Genomic DNA, 23,680 nt, shown 5'->3' with positions numbered 1-23,680 from the left:
TAGGTGGCACTTGGTTCTCCATTCAAAAATAATGTATACTTTGATGTTTACATATGAAATAAAAATATGCAATAGACGTATACTTTTTTATTTGATATTAAATTAGAATAAATACAAGGCAATATAATTTAAGATTCAATCTAGTGATTCATTTTATTTTTATTACACTTATATTATATACGGAATAAGTAAAGTCTAACTTTTATTTTCTAATATAATGATTTTAAAAATAAAAAACTTGTCTAATGAGATGACTTATATTATGTGCATATTTATTCGTAAATATCCTCCCTATCGGCAACGTAACGTACTATATCCCTAGGTCGTAAAAGTTTCTCTGCATCCATATCTGGTATTTCGAAGCAAAATTCATCTTCCATGGCCATTATAATTTCTATGTGATCTAAGGAGTCCAAACCAAGATCGTCGATAAAATGAGAGTCCAAAGATAACTGCACAAAGTTAATTTTTTAATTATAATACGCTTCAAAAATTGGTAAATAATTGAATTTACACATATATGTGTGTGTGTATATATATATATATATATATATATATATATATGTATTGATTTATTACAAAGACACTACGATTCAAGCGAGGTATTAATTAATAATTTCTTTTTTCTGAGAAGCTATCTATATCAAGGTGTTTCAACAGATATAGAAAATGAATGATAATGCTATTAAATATTACAATATATATAAAATATGATTAATAAACTTATAAAAATTCAATTTTCAACAGAAATTGGTAAATTTTATCATTTGCACAATACTTTCGCAAGTATTTTTTAATGTTATATTATCTTGTGAATAGATACCTTCTGAGGATCGACTTTATCATAGAGATTGAGTACTAACAGTACACGCTGGCGAATAAGATCAAGCGATAATGGTGCAGCATGACTGTACTGACGCACCTGCTTGACTCGTGTGCCCTGTAAAATAATAATATGTAAAAAAAAATATATAATTGTATATAAACCTTTTTATCAGTTATTTTATCAAAAGCTTTGACCACATTTAAAACACGATCTTCAAGTTCCTTAATTTTAGGTGTTGCACAGTACAGACGTACAGATTGTATGTTTACCTATATGTAGAATATCATCATATATTATTCACGTGTCATTAAATAAATAGAACATATATACAACTAACACAATTATAATAATTCTATTATATATATATTACAAAGCTTTTAATAGACATTATAGACGAATAGGAGAAGTATTGATTTTGAGTATATAACATGACAACTCTCTATATTTCTCGAACATGATAACGTTAATGAAAGAAAATTTAAATATTGGTGTCGTAAGATCGAACTTTACTTTACTGACTCTATTACTTTACAGATATTCAATCTAGTTAAAACATAACATACATACTAAACGAATGAAATATTCCGAATCTTATACTCTGAATACATTTATATTCACTGATTTCTTAAAATTCAAGATATTTTGATTATGTAATGCTCAAATTGAAGTACAATGTAGGAATTACCAGAGTTTATGAAAACATGGAAAAAGGCAGTGTTTACCTGTGGTACATGCGTAATGATATTTTGTCTATTACAGTGAAAAAATCGTTCATTTAATTGAAGTTGTGTAATGGCACTACGTAAGCACGTTTGTCTAATCGAATTTCCAAATGTACCGGTATTTCTCATTAAAAGACGAACTCTTGCGAGAGACGCCATTTTCTCTGCAATGAAAAATCTCCCAAGAAGACGTAGCTTATTCCCGTACCCCAACTTCTACCGTATCGTAATTTTTACTACCACGGTTGGTTATTACTTTACATGAATTAGAAATTGTAGGCGACATCTACCTGCAATATATTTACTGCAAAGTAAAAATTATCTTTCTAAAATTTCGTCAAATACTGTTAAATCTCTATAAATGTACACATACATAATACGTTAACAATTATTATTGTAAAAAATGATATTAACTTAATAATTACATAATTATTTATTTATAAATTTTGATATAGTGATTTACATGTCGCAATAATATTATTTATAATCATATTTTATTCAATTTGTATAATATATAAGAAATGTTAAAATGTTTCTCAGAAGATAAGAAATTTTTTGTAAAAAAAGAATATTGAATACTTAGTAACATTTCAGATTGAGAATATGGCGAAATTGCAGGAATCGACGCAACTGACAACGACCGACTCGTAGTGGAGTTCATGTTAGTATTTATCTTTGGCAAGTATTTTTTTCTGCTGACCAGACGACGAATTTGCTAGTGTCTTGGATAAAGTGTGCTTGAATTCGTATCGTTAGTGCCATATGTGCTGGAAGAACAGTGGTCAATATGTGGGTGAAGCCACAAGAAGTTCTACTGGCAAATGCTCTTTGGTAAATTGATACGTGTATACGATGTTCAATGTTCTGTTACAATTACTGTTTACATCGTACGTCAAAGACAGCTGACAGACGTATACTCAAGGATTTAAGTAATTTTTGAGCATTTATTTATTTGCCAGAGTTCTACGAGCTTATGTATATGCTAGTCTAAACAGAAAAATAATTATCTTTTTTTAATTGATTTGTCATTTTTGTATTTAACATAATATTATTTGCTTACATATCATAAATATATTTGACGGTATTAAACGTTATGTGTCCGTTAGATCTTGTTAGTTAGAGTTACTATCGTTAGAACCGTAAATCATCGCTAGATGTATTTTCTTACGTTATATATCATGCAGTGTAGGAGTATAAATTATAATACATTATATGTGGGAGGGTGTATATGGTTTATTATCGATAACAGACATCCGCTCTATTGGAATCATTTCGTCAATTATTATCTATGACATTGATTCATTCTCATTCGGTGATATTTATGAATAAAATATAAATGAAAAAAGGTGAAAGATACCACTGATATTTACAAAAATGTAAATATAAAATTATGTAAAGTTGTTGCCTTTTTTTTGTAATATTATGGTTTGCACAATAAAATTGTAGTCTTTACTACTGAAGTTTATTTGTCATATCTTTATTGTATTTTTTATGACTCGTTTCTACTTTAAAGGATTTATGTACCATATAATTGAGCTTATAACACTTCACTCTTATGTATTTTAAAAATACTTTGACATTACACCTAGCTTTTTTATTATGTTTTTTGAAATAAACAGAATTTATCTCATGTGTTAGAGTGATTTTCAAACAGGAATGTTGTCTTTGAATTTTGTTGTCTTTGTCATGCAGGGTAACAGAACAAGCAACTGTATATTTTGTTTTACAACGCCGTAAAGGACATGGAAAGACAAAAGGCCTTACTTCTATATTGGTAGGGACATTGGATAGCGTTTTTGACACTAAACCTCCACCATTTAGGATATTACATCAAACGCCATCATCAGAAGTTTATTGGGGTAAAATATTTCAATATAAATTAATAAGATAAAATACTTATATTTTATATAGTTTCTTCATATCATATTGGTATAAGAAATTGTTATTATAGATAAAAATCTTTTAAAAATAATTTTTTTAACTTATAGCAGTTGCATGTTCCTTGACACATGAAGAAATTTTACAAGATTGGGAATGGCTTCACTCGAACTTGATGGATACATTAACATCATTTGATACTGAAGAAGAAATAACTGAATTTGTTTGTTGTAAAATACAATCTATTATTGCAAATAATATACCAGACTGTCAATTTGCTGACGGTAAGTTATTATGAGAAATTGATCAAAAAACAAAATTTTTGTATAGTATTATTGAAGTCTATGTTATCCACAGAAGAAGATCCAGAATCATTTAAAACTGTATCTTTTAAATTTCATCAACTTTTCAATATACCAAAAGAAGATAAATTGGTCAATTATTATTCATGCAGGTACTTGTATAATTAACTTAAAAGTATATAAAATTTCAGTAAAATTTATAAAACCTCATAACGTTGTATCTTTTTAGTTACTGGAAATCTCGTTTGCCTAGACAGGGGTGGTTATATTTATCAATAAATCATATGTGTTTTTATGCCTATATATTGGCAAGAGAAACAAAATTAATTATAAGATGGGCAGACATTACTGAATTAAGCAAAACTAATTCCATCTTATTTCCAGATAGTATACGTGTTGTAACTAGAGACAATAAAGAGGTAAATAAAATATTGTGATTGTTTATTATTTATATTATTACATTATCTGTAGCATTCAATATTTTATTTCATTTGCAGCATTATTTTTCAATGTTTCTTCATAAATCAGATACATATTCGTTAATGGAGCAGCTTACAAATATTGCTATGAAAAGGTAACATTATTTATATACAATAGATAAGAGTGTAAGAATATAGATAGAAAATGTGCTCCATAAATTAATGTTATTTTATTCTTGCTAGGCTTATAGATGAAAAAAGTGGCTTTAACGAAGATAGAGAATTATTAAATAAACTGAGGTATTTGAAGTCATTTACAGGTTTCTGAATAAAATTTGTGTACATTGATTATAATGATAATTATATTTTCAGCAAAAACGTACCTAAAAAACCATCCTTTTTAAAACGAGATCTTGATGCAAGAGCACATTCTGAAGCCTACAGATTACAATTCAGACTACCAGGAAATGAAAAATTAGATGGTAGTATTGATGCAACATTATGGACACCATACAATAAAAGATATGTTTGGGGAAAAATATTTCTTTCCCAGAATTATCTTTGTTTTGAAAGCAGAGTAAATATATTGATTATTTTAAATAAATATAAATATATATAAATTTTATGTCTAATGACGTAATTCAATATCCATTTCATTGTAGGTAAGAGGATTAGTAAGTTTAGTTATACCTTTAAGAGAAGTAAGGCTTATTGAACCAGCTGAAAATCAGTCAACCAGTACAGGAATAGACAAATCTATTCTAGTAACAACTGCTCGATCGTCGTTTTTATTTGCTCAGATTCACGATCGAGATTTTGTTGTTCAGAAAATATCTGAATTATTAGCAAAATCTAAACTATCAAATTTGTAAGTTTCCACTTAATATTTTTAGTTTTGATCATACAATTTAATATGTAATATGTCTATATAGTAATTAATATATTTTCAAATAGGAGCGTCGATCACGCATTTTTTCATAATAGTTTACATAGTAATAGCAACAATGAGGAAACTAAAACCGCTAATGACTGGAAACCACAACCACCATTAATGACTCTGTTTAAAGCTCCATTAAGCAATGAAGCGACGCTAAAACAAGAAGCTAAAGAAAAACAATGGGAACTCCATTTTGCAGAGTATGGTAGAGGTATTACAATGTACAGAACAACAGAAACAGCAAAACTTATAATTCAGGGTATACCACAGTCTCTTAGAGGAGAAGTTTGGCTTACTTTTTCGGGTAATGCAGTCAATATAATCATTACCATATAATTGAATGGTATAACATAGCTCCAATTTATTTCTAGGTGCGTTAAACGAAATGGTAATGAATCCAGGACTTTATAAATCGTTAGTTGACCAATCATTGGGTAAGTCTTGTCAAGCAAATGAAGAAATAGAACGAGATTTGCACCGTTCTTTACCCGAGCATCCAGCATTTCAATCTGACACTGGTATCAGTGCTTTAAGAAGAGTTCTTTCTGCATACGCTTGGAAAAATCCACAAATCGGTAAAAATATTATTCGTGAAATTTGTCATTATAAAGTTTTCAAAAATTATTTATTCTTAATTGTCTTAAAACAGGCTATTGTCAGGCCATGAATATAGTGGCTTCAGTTCTATTGATCTATTGTTCAGAAGAATCTGCTTTCTGGCAGTTATGTAATGTATGTGAATCGTTATTGCCTGATTATTATGACAGAAGAGTAGTCGGTGCTCTTGTTGACCAAGGTCTTTTAGAAGAGTTAGCTGCTGAACATTTACCAACTTTACATGCTAGATTGCAGGAACTTGGTCTCATTAAAGTTATATCACTTTCATGGTTCTTAACCATATTTTTAAGTGTTATGCCAACTAGTAGCGCAGTAAATATAATGGATTGCTTTTTCTATGATGGAGCGAAAGTAATTTTCCAGGTACAACATATTTTATGTACATATATTTTGTTTTTAGCTCCTTAATTATTTTTTATTAGTGAAGATATTGAATTTTATTGATATCCTTTCTAATGAATACAGAATAAAATACATACAGAGGAAATTTGAAGTAAACAGGTCTTTCTTCCTGTGTCAGATAGCATTGACAGTACTGGAGTGGAATCAGGATAAATTGTTAAATTGCTGTGACGATGGTGAAGCAATGCAGTTATTAACAGATTACCTTGGGGGTGTATTCAATGATGAAGGACTTATACTTCCTAGACCAGTTGATAGTGCTACTCCTAATAGAGTAAAAACGCTTTTATGCATTAGTTATATTTACGGAGATTCATGATTTTATTTGTGTTTATTATTTTAGAGTATATCTGTTCAGACTTTAATATATGAAGCATATTCAAGATATGGATCTTTGACTATTGGTGGAATAGAAAGACTTCGTTTAAAACACAGGCTTAGGGTAGTTCAAAGTTTGGAAGATGGAATTGAGAAAAATGTAATTAGAAGTGTTGTTGTTGACAAATATATGACAATGGAAGAACTGCAGGTATTAATATATTTAAGAAAGTATACATTCAAAATACACAGATGCTTAAAAAACAATGGTATCACTATCTAGGATTTGTTAAGTTTAGTAAGAGAAGAATTAATGAGCCAACGAAAATCTGAACCTGATCGTTATGATCCAACGCAGCCACCTTATGAGGCATATAAAGTAGATTTTGAACTATTTAGGATATTATTTGGTGGCTTGTCTCCATGGGGAAAATGTAGTCAAGCTGAATCTCTTGCCGCCCGATTATTTCGTGTAAGTTAATCGAATTTTACAAAATAATTTTCTACTTTTAAGTGTAGCTATTTATAACAAAAAAGAAAATTATGAAAAATAATAGATAATATTAGAGAATTAACATCCATGTGTATGTTAGTTTTATTGAATAAGATCAAGCAAATACAGAAAATGTTCATAAGTAGTATTGTATATCAGTTAATGGATCGTAATCGTGATGGACTACTGAACTTTCGGGAATTAGTACAAGCGATTGGTATGACCGCAACTGCAGATTTAACACAAAGATTAAAACTTTTATATACTCTACACTTACCACCATTACTTACACCTGTTGATTTCGAATCGCCAACGCATTCTGGTAAATATTATTTTATAATTAAAAGCATTATAATAAGAAACTCTTTATTGTTACTTTAGACAAGTTAAACATATCAATATTAGATGGTGCTGAAGTAGCAGCAGAAGCTACAGATTTTTTTGACAGTATGGAACAAAGCGTTGCTTCTTTAGAAATGCCAGTTAGTTTAGCGGAAGAACCGAGTATCGGTACTTTATCTCGATCGACAAGTTTGACCAGCCAGGGAGATCAATCATGGGAAGTTCAAAGCATGGGAAGTTTACGCTCCATGATAGCATCCAAAGACAGCCCACTGGATCTAAAAACTGTGCCAAAAATGTCACAAAGACATTTCATTGCATTATGGAAAACTCTTTATGACATGTTCCCTGCACAACCAGAAGAACAAGAAACTTACCATTGTATAGCTTCAATAGGTAAATTATACACATATCAAAGTACTATTACTGCTTGAATCCATATTAAATAAAAAACATTTTTTTTACATACAGGTACACTTTTACTCCAATTAGGCGATGTTGGTAAAAAGTTTTACGTCGGTCGAGATGAGTCTGAAGACAGTTTACTTTTGGCAGCTATTGCTGTTCAACAAACACCTTCAGCTGTAGAACGGGTAACATACTATTTATATTAAGTAAGTAATCTTAGAATATATTATAAATTGTACATAAAACATGATTTTTAGTCACATGATCGCAATGGAAATCCGTCAAATGTAGTTGCATCTACTGGTCCAGATTGGTCAATAAGTGTCGAACAGTTCTTGGCATCTGCCTTAACAGGTCAAGCTATAGTTGATTTTTTTAGTAAAAGAGCAGATCTTTCAGAATCGATTACAACTTTAAAAAATCGTAGGTTTAATCGCGTTCATTCCTTATCAGATACTCCTGTGTTAAATGTTTGATACGCAGGTTTAACTGTTTGTGAGAATAGTGTAAGATATATGTAAAATTTATAAAGTCATAGATTGCCTTGAATAATTGACCAGTAATTTCGTTTCCTAAGGAAATTTCTATATTCATTGCAATTAGATAAATAAATCTTAGTTAAAAGATAGGTTTGTAATGTGCAAAATACATTTTTGTAAGAAAATAGTAGTTAACATGTTTCAATGCAGTAATTCAAGTAGCATCTAAATTTTACTTGGTATTACTCTTATATCTTTTATTGGTTCCGAAATTACAGATATAAAAAACGTTTAATCCTTTATATTTTTAATATTATTGCTTTTTCTTTCTTTAGTAAGCAATATTATGTACTAATTTACTTTAAAGATAAAATTTTACTGCAAATGTAATTAAAAATTAATTATTCTTTCAAAAATATTAATCTTTAAATATATATAAATCTATTGGCCTAATCATACAATATAATAATCATACTGATCAAAATCGAAAGATGGTATCAATAGAATATACTCAGGGTAATATTTCTGACATGTTAGTTCCAAATCAGTTCCATCACATTTTAACAATATTCATGCTTGAAGATAAAGTTCCCGATAAATGATACTAGTATAATATAACAGAAATATTTTTTAGAATTAAAGTGTATTGAATACTTACAAGTTTCCATATTTTCCCAATTATGATACGAGGGATATATGCACAAAATCATGAAATATTTTTACTCATTTAATAGATGTACTGTTTAATCTCGCAAATATATTAAAAATTTCAAAACATTAAAAACAATGAAAAAAGTATTGTACACTAATTTTTGATTACCAACAATTACAATAATAATTAGTGTGTGATAAATTGATATTTTAAAACAATATGGTAATCGATCAAGACTATACTTATACTATATACGTCCTCAAAACAATATTAGATAAATCTTCGAAATATTTAAGAATTTATACTATCTCTTATTATTCAAGGCGTTACATGCATAATACAAAGTTTAGAACGGATACATATTTTAAAACATTTGTAAATGTTTTTGTTAAATACAGTTAAATATTAATATTTGAAATCATACTTTTTTGACATATGTAACTATATTTTTTAAAATGATTTTTATTTTTATATAATCATTGCATACATAATTTTTTAAATGGAACTAGCGAAAAAAGTTATTCCATCGTAACAAGCATGAAATATCTAAAAATTTATCTTTCTGTATCATATATATGTATATAATGATCCATTATTTCATATGTAAAACTCCATGTACAAATTATATAATAAATGATATATATAATAGAACTTTTATAAAATTATATGTACAATTTAAGTTAGTAGTTTGATTAAGTAATACACATTGTATTAGTTTTTTTTTATATTTTTATTGAAAGAATACAATAATTATCATAGATTAAAAATTTTTTGGTAATATACCATCATTTTTTGCAAGTCGTACCAAACAATCATCAGATTCACCCTGAAAAAATTAAGAAAGCAGCTATTTTAAAAAAATGATAATTTCTACCAGTAATTACTACAACAGTAAATAACGTACCATACGACGAATAGCGCCACAAATTGCATACATCTTTTGAGAGTCAGTCATGCGTCCAGTTTCAGGATCAACATCAGCAATACTTAATTGAATAGATGCATGATCCTTGGCATGAATGATACGATTACTCGATGAGCTATAAAATACAATTTATGTAAGATTTATAGCCGATTTAACGTTAATTTATAGCTATATTTGCACTTTTTATTTAAAGAAGGGCATTGTTATATTATTAAAAACAGCAATCCACGTGTATCACATACCATTTTCTTGGTATGTACAAGTCAACAAGTACTCCGTTGTCGTTCTCCATTTTTATATCTGTAACAGAGTTTAAAATATATAATATACACTATATCTTGTACAGAATTATAACACTAGGAGCTTTTAAATTAAGATATACTCTTACTTTTGATTGCTAAATGTGCAAAGTAAAATGGCTCCGTACGCAAAAGAACTTTTCCGACAACAGTACGTATATATGTCAGAAACTAAAATCACGGTTACCAACATTGACAATAAGTCTCTATGTATTTCTAGAAATTCATATCATCAATAATAAATCTGGAAAGATTCGACAGTTGTCAGATGAGTGGAAAGAAATAAAGGGATATACAATTAAATGCAAATTAGATGTTATTCCTACAGAAGCAGAAGATTGGGATTCTGCAATTTGTAAAAGATTCGAAAGTTTAGTAAGAGTTGATGCGCCTGTGGAAGCCATTGTAATAGCAAATAGTGTTTCAAAACAAGTAGACTTGTTGGTAAAAGCGAAATGTTCAGTGAAATGTTAGTCGAAGATCATTATTTTGAAAATAGTGATACAGAAGAAGAATTAATAGATGAAATAATGGACCTTAAATTGGATCCCTATCCTGTTTTTGTATCTCACATTAACTCTCCAAATGAGTTTTGGGTTCAAGAACAAAAAACTATTGGTAATTTAGATATTATGAATGATAGATTTCTTTTTGCACATTTGTTTCCCAAAGTACATGAAATTAAAGAAAATTTATTGTGTGTTGCTAAATATCCTGAGGATGAATGTTGATATAGGGCGTGTGTTGTATCACACAGTGATAGTGTTATACAAGTTATACATATAGATTATGGAAATTCAACTACCGCAACCGAAATACGTGCTCTATCGTTAGAGCTTGTAGATGAACCTCCTCTAGCAAGAAAATGTCGTTTAATTATGCCAGAAGGGATTACGAAATGGTCAGAAAAAGCTTGTGAGGAATTTGTAAGATTAGCAGATGAAGGAGCAGTTCTATTTTTGTTAGATGTAATTGACGAAGGTAAAACATTATTGGTAAAATTAACAATAGAAGGTAAAAATGTAACAGATATACTTCTGTGAATCATAGAGAAACGATCATAGAGAAACGATTATCTCCCTTGGGTGAAGAAAATTCACCAAATGTATTTGTTAGTTGCATCAATTCACTTAATGAATTCTGGATTCAAGCAGAAAGCAACACTACAGACTTAAATATAACGTTAGAGAAATTACAAGCAGCACCTAGTTTCCTTCCATTAAGTATATTTGACATTGGTACTATTTGTGCTGCAAAGTATTTAGAAAATGGTCAGTGGCACAGGCCAAAAATTCTTTCACATTCTGAAGAAGGTACTGAAGTTCTGTGTATAGATTATGGCAACATAACGATTACAAACGAAACACGAACTTTACCCTTTATAAATATCCCTCCTTTATCGAAATGTTGTGCTATGAAAAAACCAAACAGTATAAATTCTTGGCCTTTAGATGCTTGCAAAATATTTGAAGAACTTGCTGCAGGTGGAAAAACAATGTTTCAGTTTGAGATTCTTGATGATATCAGTAATCTTCTTTCTGTTAAATTAAGTTTTAATGGGAAAAATGTTGCTGATATTTTAGTACCATTATATTTCTAGAAATTCAAATATATTTCTAATATATCCATATGAATACATATTAATCTGATATTAATTTTACAGTTTTTATGAATATAAACATAATATTTGTAAACAATATAAACATTTAATCGATTATATAATGTAATTAATATAATAAAGTAACATATGAAATGACTCGTAATATTTGTTTACAAAGCAATAAAAGAATAAAATATTTTTTAAAAATAGCAATATTTATAATGAGGAAAATTAAATATATAATGGGATATATCTATATTCAAATTAAAAATAAAAACGAGCAAAAAAAATTGCGCGTGACAAGTATCGCCGCCAAGCGGACATCGAAGGAAATATTCCTTGTCTATATTACTGTCGTACAGTTCCATCGGGCATTCGGTGACTTGAAGTCATCCGGTAAATTATGATCCTTTTATGATGTGCCTTTGTATTTCGTAAACACGGTGAGGTGTGTTAATGTTCTGTTGCGCGTGTTTAAACAGACTGTGATACGAAAGTGTGTCCGATGTTAAAACATGTACCGTTTATTATATACATATTACAATTAAAGATAACACACGATATCTAGCCGAAAGTATGCTCGATGCACTGCGATGCAATTACAACATCTACGTTAAGTGCGCTTATACTTTTTCTCATAATAACAACAAAACGTTAATCGCGTCAGTTCCAGCTACACGTGTTCATCGAACATGTCTATGAAGGTGAGCTTTTTTCTGTTAAAATTCAATTATATTTCACTCATTACCCAATGTATGCATTTTACTATATCTATATGTTTTGAATGAAACATTGCATGCCACGTTTTCGAATGCAATTCGAAATAAACAGAAATTACTATTTTAATGTAATTTCGAAGATACTGTATGATACAGCTATTAAATCGCACGTATACAATTTTTTTATACTCGAAGAAGCAACTTTGGATAATCGAGCAAAAAGTTTAGGCTTGAAATATTGTTTCTAGAATTTTAAATTGAAATCATCGTTTCAGAGAAAGATAATATGTACATTCTCCGAGGAAAACGTAATTAATTTTTTATGCTCACCATTTACATATTCATGAAAATTATCACGTACCATTAAAATATATATGTTTCATAAAAAAAAGTTTAATAAAAAATGACTTTGCTCGTGATCCTTTACGTGGCATGTATGCGCTTAAGAACATAAAACTAGATGAGATCAGATGAAATTTATGGCGGACTGATGTCACTTCTTAGCTGTGCAATAAGTTGCTAACACCTTGTCCTGTTTATTCTACGAACGAGTAAACACCGATTATGGGTTTTACAATATTTGAATATAACACGCGTATGAATAAATAATTTGAAATAGTCACGATCATAGATTGTAGCGATCGATTAAGACCACGGGAAATCTTTTTATGCATTGATTGTCGCGCTTAACACTGGATGACCTAGAAACATAAGTTAGTGATGCTAAACAACGTAACATTGCAATTTGATAAACTTACATGATTTATCCATCGCATAAAGAAATTATTTACGTAGAACTTGTTTTGTACAACTGCCTTTTAAATGATATATAATACGCGCTCTTTTTCAGAATGTTTTTAGTACCTCTTGAGAGCAGAATTTGTTTGCTCGATATTTGCTTGCCAACTCTGTCTGTCGATTTACATTTTAATTATGATCACGTTTCGTGATTTCATGGCGCACATGACGGATAAGCATTCTGTTTCGATTAATTCCGTTAATAGGTGCTCTCGCTGAGACCAACATTCGAAAGGTGTGTATGTATGCGTTCTAAAAATATTAAAAAGTTTCACGTGAAAACCAGAGAGAGAAATTGTGAAACACAGAGCATAGCTTGGTAAGATGCGATTTCAGTTACAGTCGAACAAGTTTAGTTCATCTAGCGTCCCTAATTATGATTGCTTAATCGATACGTGGTTGACAGGAGACCATAAAAAAAATATTCTTTTGGTAGAAGTAGTCGTGGAAACGAAACGAAATAGAATTAGGAACAATATCAGAAAAAGTGACCGGTGTTGTATAGAATAAAATTTGCTCCAATTTTAAAACGATCTTTATTTCTTTCTCTGTTTATAGAAAGAATCACCTTGGGACGTAGAATTACATTTGGCAGCGGCACGTGGCGATGCGAAGCGTCTTCGAGTTCTCCTCGATTCTGGTCGCGTCCATGTCGATTGCAAAGATAAGGTAAATCAAGACCATCTTACGCAACTGAAGTAATATTATTAAGAAAATTTTACAGATCGCAGGTAATAATTATCAGCAAGTCAGAATATCTTTGCATAACATTAACGAGCTTGGTAATAACACAAATTAAGTCTTACCAGCAAATCCTACAAATTCTAAGTTATCTGTATTATCTTATTACACGAAGGATTATAAAATTGTAAAAGAAGAAAACTATAATCCATTAATTTGTAATTTGTCAATTTGCTAATATTATTATATAATGAGTTTATTGCGCAAGAGAGGAAAGCTATATTCGTTCTCATTGACGTATCTACGAAATCATCGACATCGAACCAATAGACACCATAGGAAATCAGTTACCGGGAGACGATCTGTCGTTTCATTATGCAAATAACTACGCATCGTTGAAAGGGCGAATTCAAATAACGTTATTCCTAGTTTGAAAAGTGGCTTATTGGATTACGCACGGATATTCGTTCCACTTTGGCAGACGATCAAATTTAACCCGCTATATTCGGGGGAATTTGGAATTTGATCAAGAGAAGTAACAGTTTTAACGTTAACCTTCTTTTAAATGTCATGGCGTCGTTTCCGTTTGCCCACCATCATTTAAAGGATATCTTAAGTCATTTTTCTTTACTAATTTGCAGACGATCGGTTAAATTAATCGCGTCATTAAGGATCGGCATTCTCGATTGGTCGTTACATCAATTGAGGAACCTTACTAACAATCGCCGCGTTATTGCACTAAATTACTGATGCAGCGACGACGCGTGATTCGACACACCGGAAATATATAAAAGAAGTGCAGAAAGTAGAGACAGTTTGAAACAAGCGTAAGATACTGAAGGAGTTACACGACAGATTTACGACGCTTAATTGCCTGTTTAATGATACTGGTTTGTAAGAGTAATCACGATACTTGCTCCGTTCAAATCAATTAGAAAGCAATGCAGGGGAGTCCTCATTATGGAGATCATATCGAGGTGCACGCGACTGCGCACAGATGAATTTATAGCCACTTGAATTAAGTTTGTTCAAGTTTTGTGATATAAATTTGATTAAAAATGAAAGGATAGAAAACATTAAATATTTCAGTATTGGTTTATTATTAGTATTAGGATTAAACTGTGGATCTTTATGCAAATTCATATTCTTACAGATAGGTACACGTAAAGAATTTCAACTCGAATGAAAGAATGTTTTATTTTCTAAATGTATGTACTTTACGATTTGTCATAAATGCACAGACATCCGCAATCTAATTACGATTGTTACTGACAGATCATTAACCAGGTAATTTGTTTTCAGGATGGAACGACTCCTTTAATATTGGCCGCCGCCGGAGGCCACATCGAAGCGGTCACCGAATTGCTGCAACAAGGGGCGGATCCTAATGCCAGACGGCTGGTAAGTCCTGAGTACACGTAGCCGGCCCATGAATGAACTAAGAATGAATGAAACCCGCTGAACGTGTACGTCCTGGCAACCCCGTTACCCACTGAATGGAAATACTCTTTGCGACCACAGAAAGTTATAGTTTCAGTTGATCTCTTCGACCCTTTTGTGATCTAGTAGCCGAGTGAATCTTTTTCCTAAACTTTTAGATTTCTTAATAAATTAGGAGAAATTATTACAAGTCGTTTCGTTAAAGTATTCTGGGGAGAATTTTAATAATTGGAAATTAGAAAAAGACAATTATTGTCTTCGCGCTCTATAAATATTAGGGTACTGCATAAATTCTGTCCGCCTCGACAGATGGCGTATAATAGATAAATCATATAAATATAAATCAGAAGATTTTGATAAAAGCGGTATCCACATAGGTGGATGTTGTAAATTAAATTTATCTCTGATTCTGGCAGACAGAACTTACGAAGCAATCTAATAGAACAATATTTACGATGTATACCGTGATATTGGAGCTTGAGCAAAGTATGAGCGCAAAGTGCAAACACGATTACTCCTGAAAAACCAATTTCACGGCATCTCATCAGCGTGAAAATTTGAAATCTAAAATTTACAATATGTATTCCGCAATTTAATTTCATTTCCGTCGAAGTAACTAGCTTTGATACTGTTTCTATTTTTATCTTAATTCCTATCATACGATGATACCGTGCTCTACTCGTATCCGATAATAAAACAAATTTTTACAAATCACGTTACATTCTCGATAATTATAATCTTGGTTTAGAAGGAGAAACAAGTGTGTAACCTTCCTACAGTCTCTACTTTTTCGAAAATAGAAACGAAAGAAGACGCGATCTTCTCTGGTCTACTCACACAGAGCTTGGAAAGTCTGTGCGACATAAAAAGCTCGTCGCTTGTAACTTGTAACACGAGGCACCAGGAAGCGGTCGAGTGGCCTTTTTTAAGTGGCTCGCGACGATTTATCGCTGAGCCCACGTATACTCTCGGTGCAATCGAGGATCACGGTATTGTATGCAAATCCAATGGAACACAGGGCACTGTCGCGATTTTCGGCCACGGAATGTCCGCTTAACATTCAATTAGAAGAAATACTTAAACGCGTGATTCATTAACTAAATCATCGATAATTTAGGCAAGCTACCTGTCGTCATTGCGATTATTAGTTTATTTATTATCTTCTTTCTTTGGTAATGTATAAACGAATTTGGTTGTAGAAACGGCTTCGTTTAAAAGAAATTATTAAAAAATATGTACCTACGTAATAGTAACAATGGCTACAGATGAACACGATTAAAAAGATGAAACCTAAGCAGTGACTTATTTCATCCGTTAACATGTATTTTTTATGTGCATTTTTGCATCCCAATATTTTCCATAAATGCATAAACACTCGCAGTGTAACGATGACTCTCAAAACTTTCTTTCTCCTTGATGATTCTCGTACGAATCTCTCGACTCTTCCACGTGCATTCTCCGAATCTTTCCTCGCTCCCTACCGATACTTTAATATAAACGTTTATTCGATTGTCAAAATTATTTATCATCCGTACGAATTCTCACATTTCTTACAATTCAAACAATATCCGTCTGTCCTTCCTTTCTTTAGGTGTAAAAACATCGACGTGTAAATACGTGACTCGAGATGTAGCCTCGAAAAAAGGAAAAAGAGGTCGAAAAAGCCTTTTTTGGTATTCGAGACCAAGCGACGATGTTGTATAGGATGAATTACGCAAACGCGCGTTATGTGAGCTAAACGCGTGTTGACCCGTTACACAAACGATGTCACGTAGTTTCACTTCCAGAATTTATTTTTATTGACACCTACTCTAGTAGCTTTCTTTGCTTAGTCAGTAGCCTAAAACTAGACTCGGTTGCCATTGATATTTATTTCCAACGGTTTATCGGTGATCTCTCGATGAATTCTTGATCGGTTTTAATTATCGAGAGAGAGAGGAGAGTCAACCGAGGAAAAGTAGATGCTTGAATATAAATGCGGGAGAGGCGCAATTAATCGCGAGTCGTTCTGGTTATTTCTGCGAGTCAGCGATCTTAAGTCGCTCGATTATTTGGCCGATAGGCGAGTTTCTAATTCATATTAGAGATTGGAAAAGCCTTCTCCCGAATCGAACAAACAGCGTGACTATTTCGTTTTCCATATTAGAAAATAGGGTTATCTCTGATTTTTTAATTAAGCATTGTGATTCGTGACGAGCACGTTCCTCTTAACCATGCTGACGTGTTTCAAAGCATATAACAAACGTGTGGTGACATATAGATGACTACTAAACTAAAATCTAACTCGATCAAGATTGATTTCTCTTTATTATTAATTTTCAATTTCGATTATAGAAATTTTGTAGTTAAAGGACGAACGGTTTAAAGATTATTTGTTTAATCGAAGCAGATATGCAATAACGCAAAAAATCAGCAAAAGTGAACGTTGAAAACTATGTACAACAAAGGAAACCGATAGCATCGAAAGCTCAAACGCGAATTCATTAACGTCGGTCAATTAACCATAGCTCGTTCTGTAGTTTCTAAAAAGCGCGACCTGAATATAACGGACGATTTTTTCCCTCGTAAATAGCTTTGCTGCTGGCGCATAAGATGCCTATATAAAATACGCCTATGTATACTTATACCGTGTATAAGCACATTCAAGGTTGCTGAAGCGAAGCATGATAGGTTGCATCGCGGGTATACGCCAATTCGCGTGTTTCTAATACATTTTAGCAGCGACGTCTGCCGTAATGTGCGACCAGCCGCGTAGAACGATTCACGTGCAGCGCGTCTAAACGCGGCTTCTGCACAAATTACCGGTATCAGCTTGAAAATCGTGCGTGGGCGTTCGTGACACACTGATCCCTTAAGTTTGGCCTCGTTCAAGAAACAGACTTTCGACCGGTTCAAACAAATCTTTTTCGTGGCTAGCAGCAAATATCTTGTTACTCGAGTATCGAGTTTCGTGCATTCTACGTTGCATCCTCTATCAATGTTTTCGTTTTCAAATGCTGGTCAAGCTGGCTTCACTAACTCGATCCAGTAGCACAACTATTTCTTTCTTAATTTAAGGTTATGTCCCACCCGTGAAGAGATTTCCGTAGTTAGATTCCCTTCTATGAAATATTATTTTTTGGCTTAATTTATGAAGGCTTAAACTTAAGAGTGCATTCCGAAACTAAAGATCTGGTATCTAACACGGTTGACTTATCGTAATCTTATCTTATTCATATATATTGGCCCAAATACCTATTATCTGAGTCACGAGTTCCTGAAACTATTACTCTCAATTTTTATCGCTTATGAAAACGAAAGATTACTAGGAAGATGAAAGAGATTGAAAGTTTTCAATTCTCAAAAATTTGTTTTTTCAGGAAGCGTTTATTTTCACACGGAAAAGATCATCGGTACATACGTTATCGATACAACAATACGTTCGTCGTTTCTTCGAGATTCCCGAACAACCGATCTGACGGAAATTTTTCAAACTTCGCCGGCGCTTCATAAGAATTTCAAATAAGCTATCAAGCTCGTAGCACGCGAAAGCGTGTTGTATCGCATAAATACGGCAAGCGCGATAAAGTAGTGTGCGTTGGAAAGCAAATTGCGCGCAGGAAGTAATAAGTCCATTATAAATCGGCGATGCCCATCATCCGTCCGAGCATCCTCTCCGTTTTGAGCGGCACGCATTCATTGATACGATCATCATCTACCGGAGACCAGGGTGCAATACGCGCCGCAGGTACCATGCACCATTTGCCACTAATTACCGCGTTCGCCCGCGGTAGATTCAACAAATTAATTAAACTACAGGGCAAAGGAGGTTTAAACTGGTATCAAAAATAACTTTGACCTTTTATCTCGTCCTACTTTACGCCCGTTACTTGCACCGCAGGATTTCTACATCTGTATTTGTACTTGCAGATTCTTCTTTACGAAATCAGCGCCAGATAGCTGTTTGATAAGCGTATTTCTCGGGAATCGTTGGTAGCGCCGAATTACCTTCAAGTTTCATCCTTGCTAAAGATTAATTTCTACCAAATAAACCTGGAGTTCTTGATTTTGAAAATTATTTGAACATTTATCATCAGCAGAATTCTCTTACACGATGGGTTGTCGATATTTGCGAATTTACAAGTAACAACATTTATACAATTTTCATGTACGATTTCGGTTCTGTTATTACCGAGTATCGGTGTTGATAACTCGTAAAATTTCACTAACAATATTAATTCAATCGTGCGCGAGAGGTCAGATTAGTATGACTGTAGTATTTAATCACAAGTCGTTAAGAACTGGAATAGTATATCATTCCCAAGATCCTCGACTATGACGTACGTACGCGTGATCGAATGCAGGTTGAGTGGAGTAAAAAATATTCAACCACGACGGCGACTGTTACCGTGACTAGAGACAGGTTGATCGTCGTTATAGAATTTCTGCGGTTTGTAATGGATAGGTATTATGTCTCTTGGATTGATATGCTCGAGGAAACATTGGAACTTCGTAAAACGCGTGCAAGTGTGCACCTAGAACACTGTGGTAATTTCTCTACATAGAACCATAAACGAAATACATGTATGTACATGCAACGAAAAAGGGGAACGTAGCCTAATTCGGACGACAAATCGATCGAGATACCTAGTTTTTTCGGCAGCGATTATCGATACTTTAAGGCAATGAAACAACGTCAGTGAAAGTGCATATACATATAGCTGACATTTGAACAGGTTCGGTTTGCATCGGTCTGAACACATGCTGTTCCTTTCGTGGATATTCGAAACGCACACCAGTACTTTCTCTCCTTTACCAATGGATAGATATTCGATTCGAAATCGCTCTCTTTTTATTCGGTTATTCGGATCCGGCATTTATCCTCTAATTGTTCTCTTTGTAAATCATCAGCGGATATTGGACTGTTACGTTACAATGATAGAAATATTCTATTACGATCAGAATAGAGTTCAATCGATAGTACATTAATTGTTCTGAAGGCATTAAATAAACAGTCAGGTATCAATTCTTCATAAACGCAGGAAGGACATATCTGGCGTATTATAATAGGTACTGTGTCGCGGCAAAGGCGACAGGATGTCGCTCTCGCTGTCAATTATCCGCAGGTATCACCATCACAGAACGAGCTGACGATAGTAATAATAAATTCGGTCTGAATATATACAGGTAGAAAGGTGCGTCTCATCGGGGATAATAAAATGAAAAATTCATGGGTTATTCATGCGGAACTTGAGAAGAATGTGACATTCGAACGCCGAATGTGCTACTAATTATTCAGTTATATGTATATATATGTCTGACATTCAAAATAAATAACTGAAATTTTGCAATATTTTTTCAGGTAAAATTGGATTTTTAAACACTTTTGAAATACATTGATATTCTGGAATTTACGTAGTTATTATTATTGCCACTTTCGAAAGTGTAGAAGCGTTTCATTGTTTCTTCGACAATCTCTATTTTCAGCTTTCTCTTCGTACTCCGATAATCGATACCGATATACTTTTTTGGGAATCGTTGATCTCTTTTCTTTTTGTCAATACCCCCGAGCATTCTACAGACAGTAAAAATAGTATATTCAGTCAAGTTTTATAGACAAAGCTACGATTTTACTTTTATGAATCCTACAGTCGATTCTTATAGATATATTTAATTACAGCAGAACAAACTTTAGTATTATAACGTTGATGATATTGTAACACTTTGTACCCAAGTTATTTCTATATTTTATTCCACTCTAACGTATTCTACTCTGTTTACAGAAGTAGCAAAACAGTAATCCTAGATAGATCGTATGTCTTCTTTCCGTGCCATAAAATTCTTTTCGAAGCTTTCTGGCACTTTATATAATTGCCTCAACGTCCTACTCAAATCTTTTACACTGTATTACTCTTTATTTTTAGACGGGTACCACGGCGTTGTTCTTCGCCGCTCAAGGTGGCTACATGGACATCGCCAGCCTTTTGTTGGAGCACGGTTCCATTGTCGACTCTTGCAGCATAGTAAGTTGTACCGTAGTGAAGAGTATCGTGTAGCCAGGTGAAATGGAAACGTTCGACAATTTCTGGTTGCGATTGCAGGACGGCGGTACCCCACTTTTTGTCGCGTGCCAGTGCGGTCACCTAGATGTTGTTGAGGGACTGATTGAAAGAGGCGCCAATCCGAACGCTTACATGAAGGTGAGCTGGTTTGGTTGGACTTTTACGATAAAGAATGTCGTTTATCAAATGTAAAAGAATTATTCCTAACGTATAGTTAGCGACTATCGAATTAAAAAAAGAAAAAAGGTAACAATTTGCTTAATATTTGTAGGATGGGGCCACGGCATTATTCATTGCCGCTCAAAATGGCCACTTACGTATCCTAGAGGTTCTTCTGGAGCATGGGGCAAAAACGGACGCGGCAAGAACCGATGGTGCCACGCCTTTATGGATAGGAGCGCAAATGGGACACGATCACGTTGTGAGGAGGCTTTTGAAAGCTGGTGCGAAGGTCGATGCCACCAGACACGTAAGTCGAGAATAATCGGACAAAGAGAGGAAGCTGGAATCGACTTTTCAAAAGAATGGTTGATGTGGAGTGTTTTCTTTTGTAGGATGGCGCGACTCCGCTATTCAAGGCGGCTCACAAGGGCCATACCGCTGTTGTAGGCGAGCTACTCAAGTACCGTCCATCTCTTGGTATTCTTCCAGTAAGTACAAGTGTCTTAAACTGAAACTCAAAATTCTCGACAAATCTATAAAAATCACAGCCAATATATAATATTTAACAAAAATGACAAAAATAACTTATACATAATTATGAAAGATATATCTATGTTAGATACTGCAGGGTATAATAATTCTAATGATAATGCGTTCTGTTTGCTATAGTTCATTTAAAATTACAAAAGATAATTACTGTTTCAGAATGGTGAAAGTGCACTGCATGCAGCAGCATTAACAGGACAAATGACTGTTACAAGACAGCTGGTAGGTGCAGGAGCGGATCCTTTACTCGTGAACCAAGAAGGTATCACGCCGCTTCAATTAGCTATTAGGCATTCACAGACACAGGTGGCCAACTATCTAAAGGATAAAGTTAGAACGCGAACGGGAACGTCTTAGCAAAATACGCGTTTATCACCTACGTGCTAAAATAGAAATTAAGGTGAAAGAACGAAGAGGGAAGGATATACAGACCAGTGAAAGAGATCAGTATTTCTAAAGAAAATGTAATATATATACATATAATGTATATATATACTTTAGACATAATTTGTATACAAGATGATCAAGTGATTACATCTTTATCGTATTTCGCGTAGCGTTAAATAAGATTCAAAAATAAGCGAGATGTTGATTTATGCTACAGTCATAAGACTGTGGTTTAAAACTCCATCATTTTCTTAAAATTGTTTGTTCAGTGTGTATATATATTTGGATAAATATAAAACACATCCTGTAGTATTTAAAAATAGGTGAAATATATTTTAATGTATTCTCTTGTTGTAAATATTTTACAACGTTGAAAATTCTAAAAAACAATCATCGATGTAGACGGCATACATCCCACAGAGTTAGTTTTACGCTAAAACTATATATCTTGTTAATACTGAACTTGTGGTTACATAAACGTAATATATATATATATGTACCTTTAAATAATACAATCATTTTGTTCTAATTGAGGGTTCTATAAGACTGATTGATTTGCCTTGAAAAAGAGAGTAAAATTTGATGATTCTTTAGTACTATGTCTATTTCTTCTTGTTGATTTATTTATATATTATATTAGTGTTAACGCGGTATGCACAGAAAAAGGGAGAGAAAATATATTTCATGTTCTTAAACTATTCTCTATGGTGATATTAAGATATTTTATTTAGATGTATTATGTTATTTAGATATAATGAAATATATTTATAATTGCTTGTTTGATGTTACTTTATAATATAATAAATACATTTACTGTTTTCCCAAAGTGTTATGTTTATTTATAGCTGTTTATTGAACGAAAAGCAGAAAATGTTTAGTCTGTAAATTTAAAATAATACAGAAAATACTTTCGTTAACCACTATCCTTCCTTTATAATTACATGCTGATAAAATTACACATAAATATTAAACTTTTCTTTTTCTTCATTTAGTATCACAGAAATTCAACTTTACATTCTAACTGTATCTTTTATCAAATTGCAATTAAATATAAATCATTTTTTCGAAATATATTTTTAAGTAATAACTTTTAATAGTGTGTGATTATATTGATAGTTGACAAGTGACAATTTCTCCTTGATATAAATACAACTATTGTTTATGCAAAGAAGGAAGCATTGTAGCTTTAAAAAAGGACTATTGCTATTATTATAACATATAAAAAAGTGTATAAAAGAACAAGTCAAAGGTTTATAATTCATGTCAATGCTGTCCTTGTAGTCCAG

General features: G+C 32.5%; 4 protein-coding genes and 1 long non-coding RNA gene across 10 annotated transcripts; 2 read left to right on the top strand and 3 right to left on the bottom strand.

Moving 5' to 3' along the window:
- Positions 1 to 125: 125 nt before the first annotated feature.
- LOC105680752 (acyl carrier protein, mitochondrial) lies at positions 126 to 1,831 on the bottom strand. 2 transcript variants are annotated; one of them, XM_012385610.3, is made up of 4 exons: positions 1,549 to 1,831; positions 988 to 1,095; positions 824 to 940; positions 126 to 452 (listed from the first exon to the last, which is right to left on the bottom strand). In XM_012385610.3, exons 1-4 carry the CDS (start codon positions 1,705 to 1,707, stop codon positions 273 to 275), a joined length of 564 nt encoding a protein of 187 aa, XP_012241033.1. In that variant the 5' UTR covers positions 1,708 to 1,831; the 3' UTR covers positions 126 to 272. The 2 variants fall into 2 exon arrangements, with proteins under 2 accessions (XP_012241033.1, XP_012241032.1); XM_012385609.3 differs by lacking the exon at positions 988 to 1,095.
- Positions 1,832 to 2,124: 293 nt separating this feature from the next.
- On the top strand, positions 2,125 to 8,932 carry LOC100749205 (TBC1 domain family member 9). 2 transcript variants are annotated; one of them, XM_033320651.1, is made up of 19 exons: positions 2,125 to 2,209; positions 3,241 to 3,407; positions 3,537 to 3,710; positions 3,784 to 3,880; positions 3,958 to 4,147; positions 4,226 to 4,302; positions 4,391 to 4,447; positions 4,520 to 4,724; positions 4,810 to 5,015; positions 5,102 to 5,388; positions 5,456 to 5,659; positions 5,734 to 6,065; positions 6,223 to 6,378; positions 6,448 to 6,633; positions 6,706 to 6,894; positions 7,075 to 7,237; positions 7,321 to 7,653; positions 7,729 to 7,850; positions 7,923 to 8,932. In XM_033320651.1, coding segments are annotated over exons 1-19 (3,366 nt in total). In that variant the 5' UTR covers positions 2,125 to 2,207; the 3' UTR covers positions 8,142 to 8,932. The 2 variants fall into 2 exon arrangements, with proteins under 2 accessions (XP_033176542.1, XP_003489483.1); XM_003489435.4 differs by lacking the exon at positions 2,125 to 2,209 and adding an exon at positions 2,216 to 2,379 and having other exon boundaries at positions 7,923 to 8,141.
- Positions 2,234 to 2,861, bottom strand: LOC117151641. Its single transcript, XR_004461718.1, has 2 exons — positions 2,609 to 2,861; positions 2,234 to 2,535 (listed from the first exon to the last, which is right to left on the bottom strand). It is a non-coding gene; the product is annotated as an uncharacterized LOC117151641 (long non-coding RNA).
- Positions 8,933 to 9,512: 580 nt separating the features above from the next.
- Positions 9,513 to 10,222, bottom strand: LOC100749799 (40S ribosomal protein S21). Its single transcript, XM_012385509.3, has 4 exons — positions 10,110 to 10,222; positions 9,964 to 10,021; positions 9,701 to 9,836; positions 9,513 to 9,622 (listed from the first exon to the last, which is right to left on the bottom strand). Exons 2-4 carry the CDS (start codon positions 10,011 to 10,013, stop codon positions 9,557 to 9,559), a joined length of 252 nt encoding a protein of 83 aa, XP_012240932.1. The 5' UTR covers positions 10,014 to 10,021; positions 10,110 to 10,222; the 3' UTR covers positions 9,513 to 9,556.
- Positions 10,223 to 11,976: 1,754 nt separating this feature from the next.
- LOC100746931 (ankyrin repeat domain-containing protein 29) lies at positions 11,977 to 23,052 on the top strand. 4 transcript variants are annotated; one of them, XM_033320648.1, is made up of 9 exons: positions 13,211 to 13,372; positions 13,696 to 13,806; positions 13,862 to 14,708; positions 15,121 to 15,219; positions 21,162 to 21,260; positions 21,339 to 21,437; positions 21,571 to 21,768; positions 21,854 to 21,949; positions 22,167 to 23,052. In XM_033320648.1, the coding sequence occupies exons 3-9, from the start codon at positions 14,700 to 14,702 to the stop codon at positions 22,362 to 22,364; spliced, it is 798 nt and encodes a 265-aa protein (XP_033176539.1). In that variant the 5' UTR covers positions 13,211 to 13,372; positions 13,696 to 13,806; positions 13,862 to 14,699; the 3' UTR covers positions 22,365 to 23,052. The 4 variants fall into 4 exon arrangements, with proteins under 4 accessions (XP_003489466.1, XP_033176539.1, XP_024223358.1 ...); XM_003489418.4 differs by lacking the exons at positions 13,211 to 13,372; positions 13,862 to 14,708 and adding an exon at positions 11,977 to 12,324; XM_024367590.2 differs by lacking the exons at positions 13,211 to 13,372; positions 13,862 to 14,708 and adding an exon at positions 13,445 to 13,569.
- The last annotated feature ends 628 nt before the right edge of the window (positions 23,053 to 23,680 follow it).

This window comes from Bombus impatiens, unplaced genomic scaffold, assembly GCF_000188095.3.
Source record: "Bombus impatiens unplaced genomic scaffold, BIMP_2.2 scf_0321, whole genome shotgun sequence".
NCBI classification, from domain to species: Eukaryota; Metazoa; Arthropoda; class Insecta; order Hymenoptera; family Apidae; genus Bombus; species Bombus impatiens.
The sequence above is the reverse complement of the archived record's forward strand: the minus strand, read 5'-3'. Positions and strand labels throughout refer to the sequence as shown.

Excerpts from the sequence above, each read along its gene's own strand:
- LOC105680752 (XM_012385610.3), bottom strand. The coding sequence starts at position 1,707 with ATGGCGTCTCTCGCAAGAGTTCGTCTTTTAATGAGAAATACCGGTACA. Across the intron at positions 941-987 it reads ATAAAATAACTGATAAAAAG|GGCACACGAGTCAAGCAGGT; the intron begins GTTTATATACAA and ends ATTATTTTACAG. Across the intron at positions 453-823 it reads ATAAAGTCGATCCTCAGAAG|TTATCTTTGGACTCTCATTT; the intron begins GTATCTATTCAC and ends AACTTTGTGCAG.
- LOC100749205 (XM_003489435.4), top strand. The coding sequence starts at position 2,336 with ATGTGGGTGAAGCCACAAGAAGTTCTACTGGCAAATGCTCTTTG. Across the intron at positions 4,448-4,519 it reads GAATTATTAAATAAACTGAG|CAAAAACGTACCTAAAAAAC; the intron begins GTATTTGAAGTC and ends TTATATTTTCAG. Across the intron at positions 6,634-6,705 it reads TGACAATGGAAGAACTGCAG|GATTTGTTAAGTTTAGTAAG; the intron begins GTATTAATATAT and ends ATCACTATCTAG.
- LOC100749799 (XM_012385509.3), bottom strand. The coding sequence starts at position 10,013 with ATGGAGAACGACAACGGAGTACTTGTTGACTTGTACATACCAAGAAAA. Across the intron at positions 9,837-9,963 it reads TTGTACATACCAAGAAAATG|CTCATCGAGTAATCGTATCA; the intron begins GTATGTGATACA and ends TGTATTTTATAG. Across the intron at positions 9,623-9,700 it reads GTGGCGCTATTCGTCGTATG|GGTGAATCTGATGATTGTTT; the intron begins GTACGTTATTTA and ends TAATTTTTTCAG.
- LOC100746931 (XM_024367590.2), top strand. The coding sequence starts at position 13,462 with ATGCGATTTCAGTTACAGTCGAACAAGTTTAGTTCATCTAGCGTCCCT. Across the intron at positions 13,807-15,120 it reads ATGTCGATTGCAAAGATAAG|GATGGAACGACTCCTTTAAT; the intron begins GTAAATCAAGAC and ends ATTTGTTTTCAG. Across the intron at positions 21,769-21,853 it reads AGGTCGATGCCACCAGACAC|GATGGCGCGACTCCGCTATT; the intron begins GTAAGTCGAGAA and ends TTTCTTTTGTAG.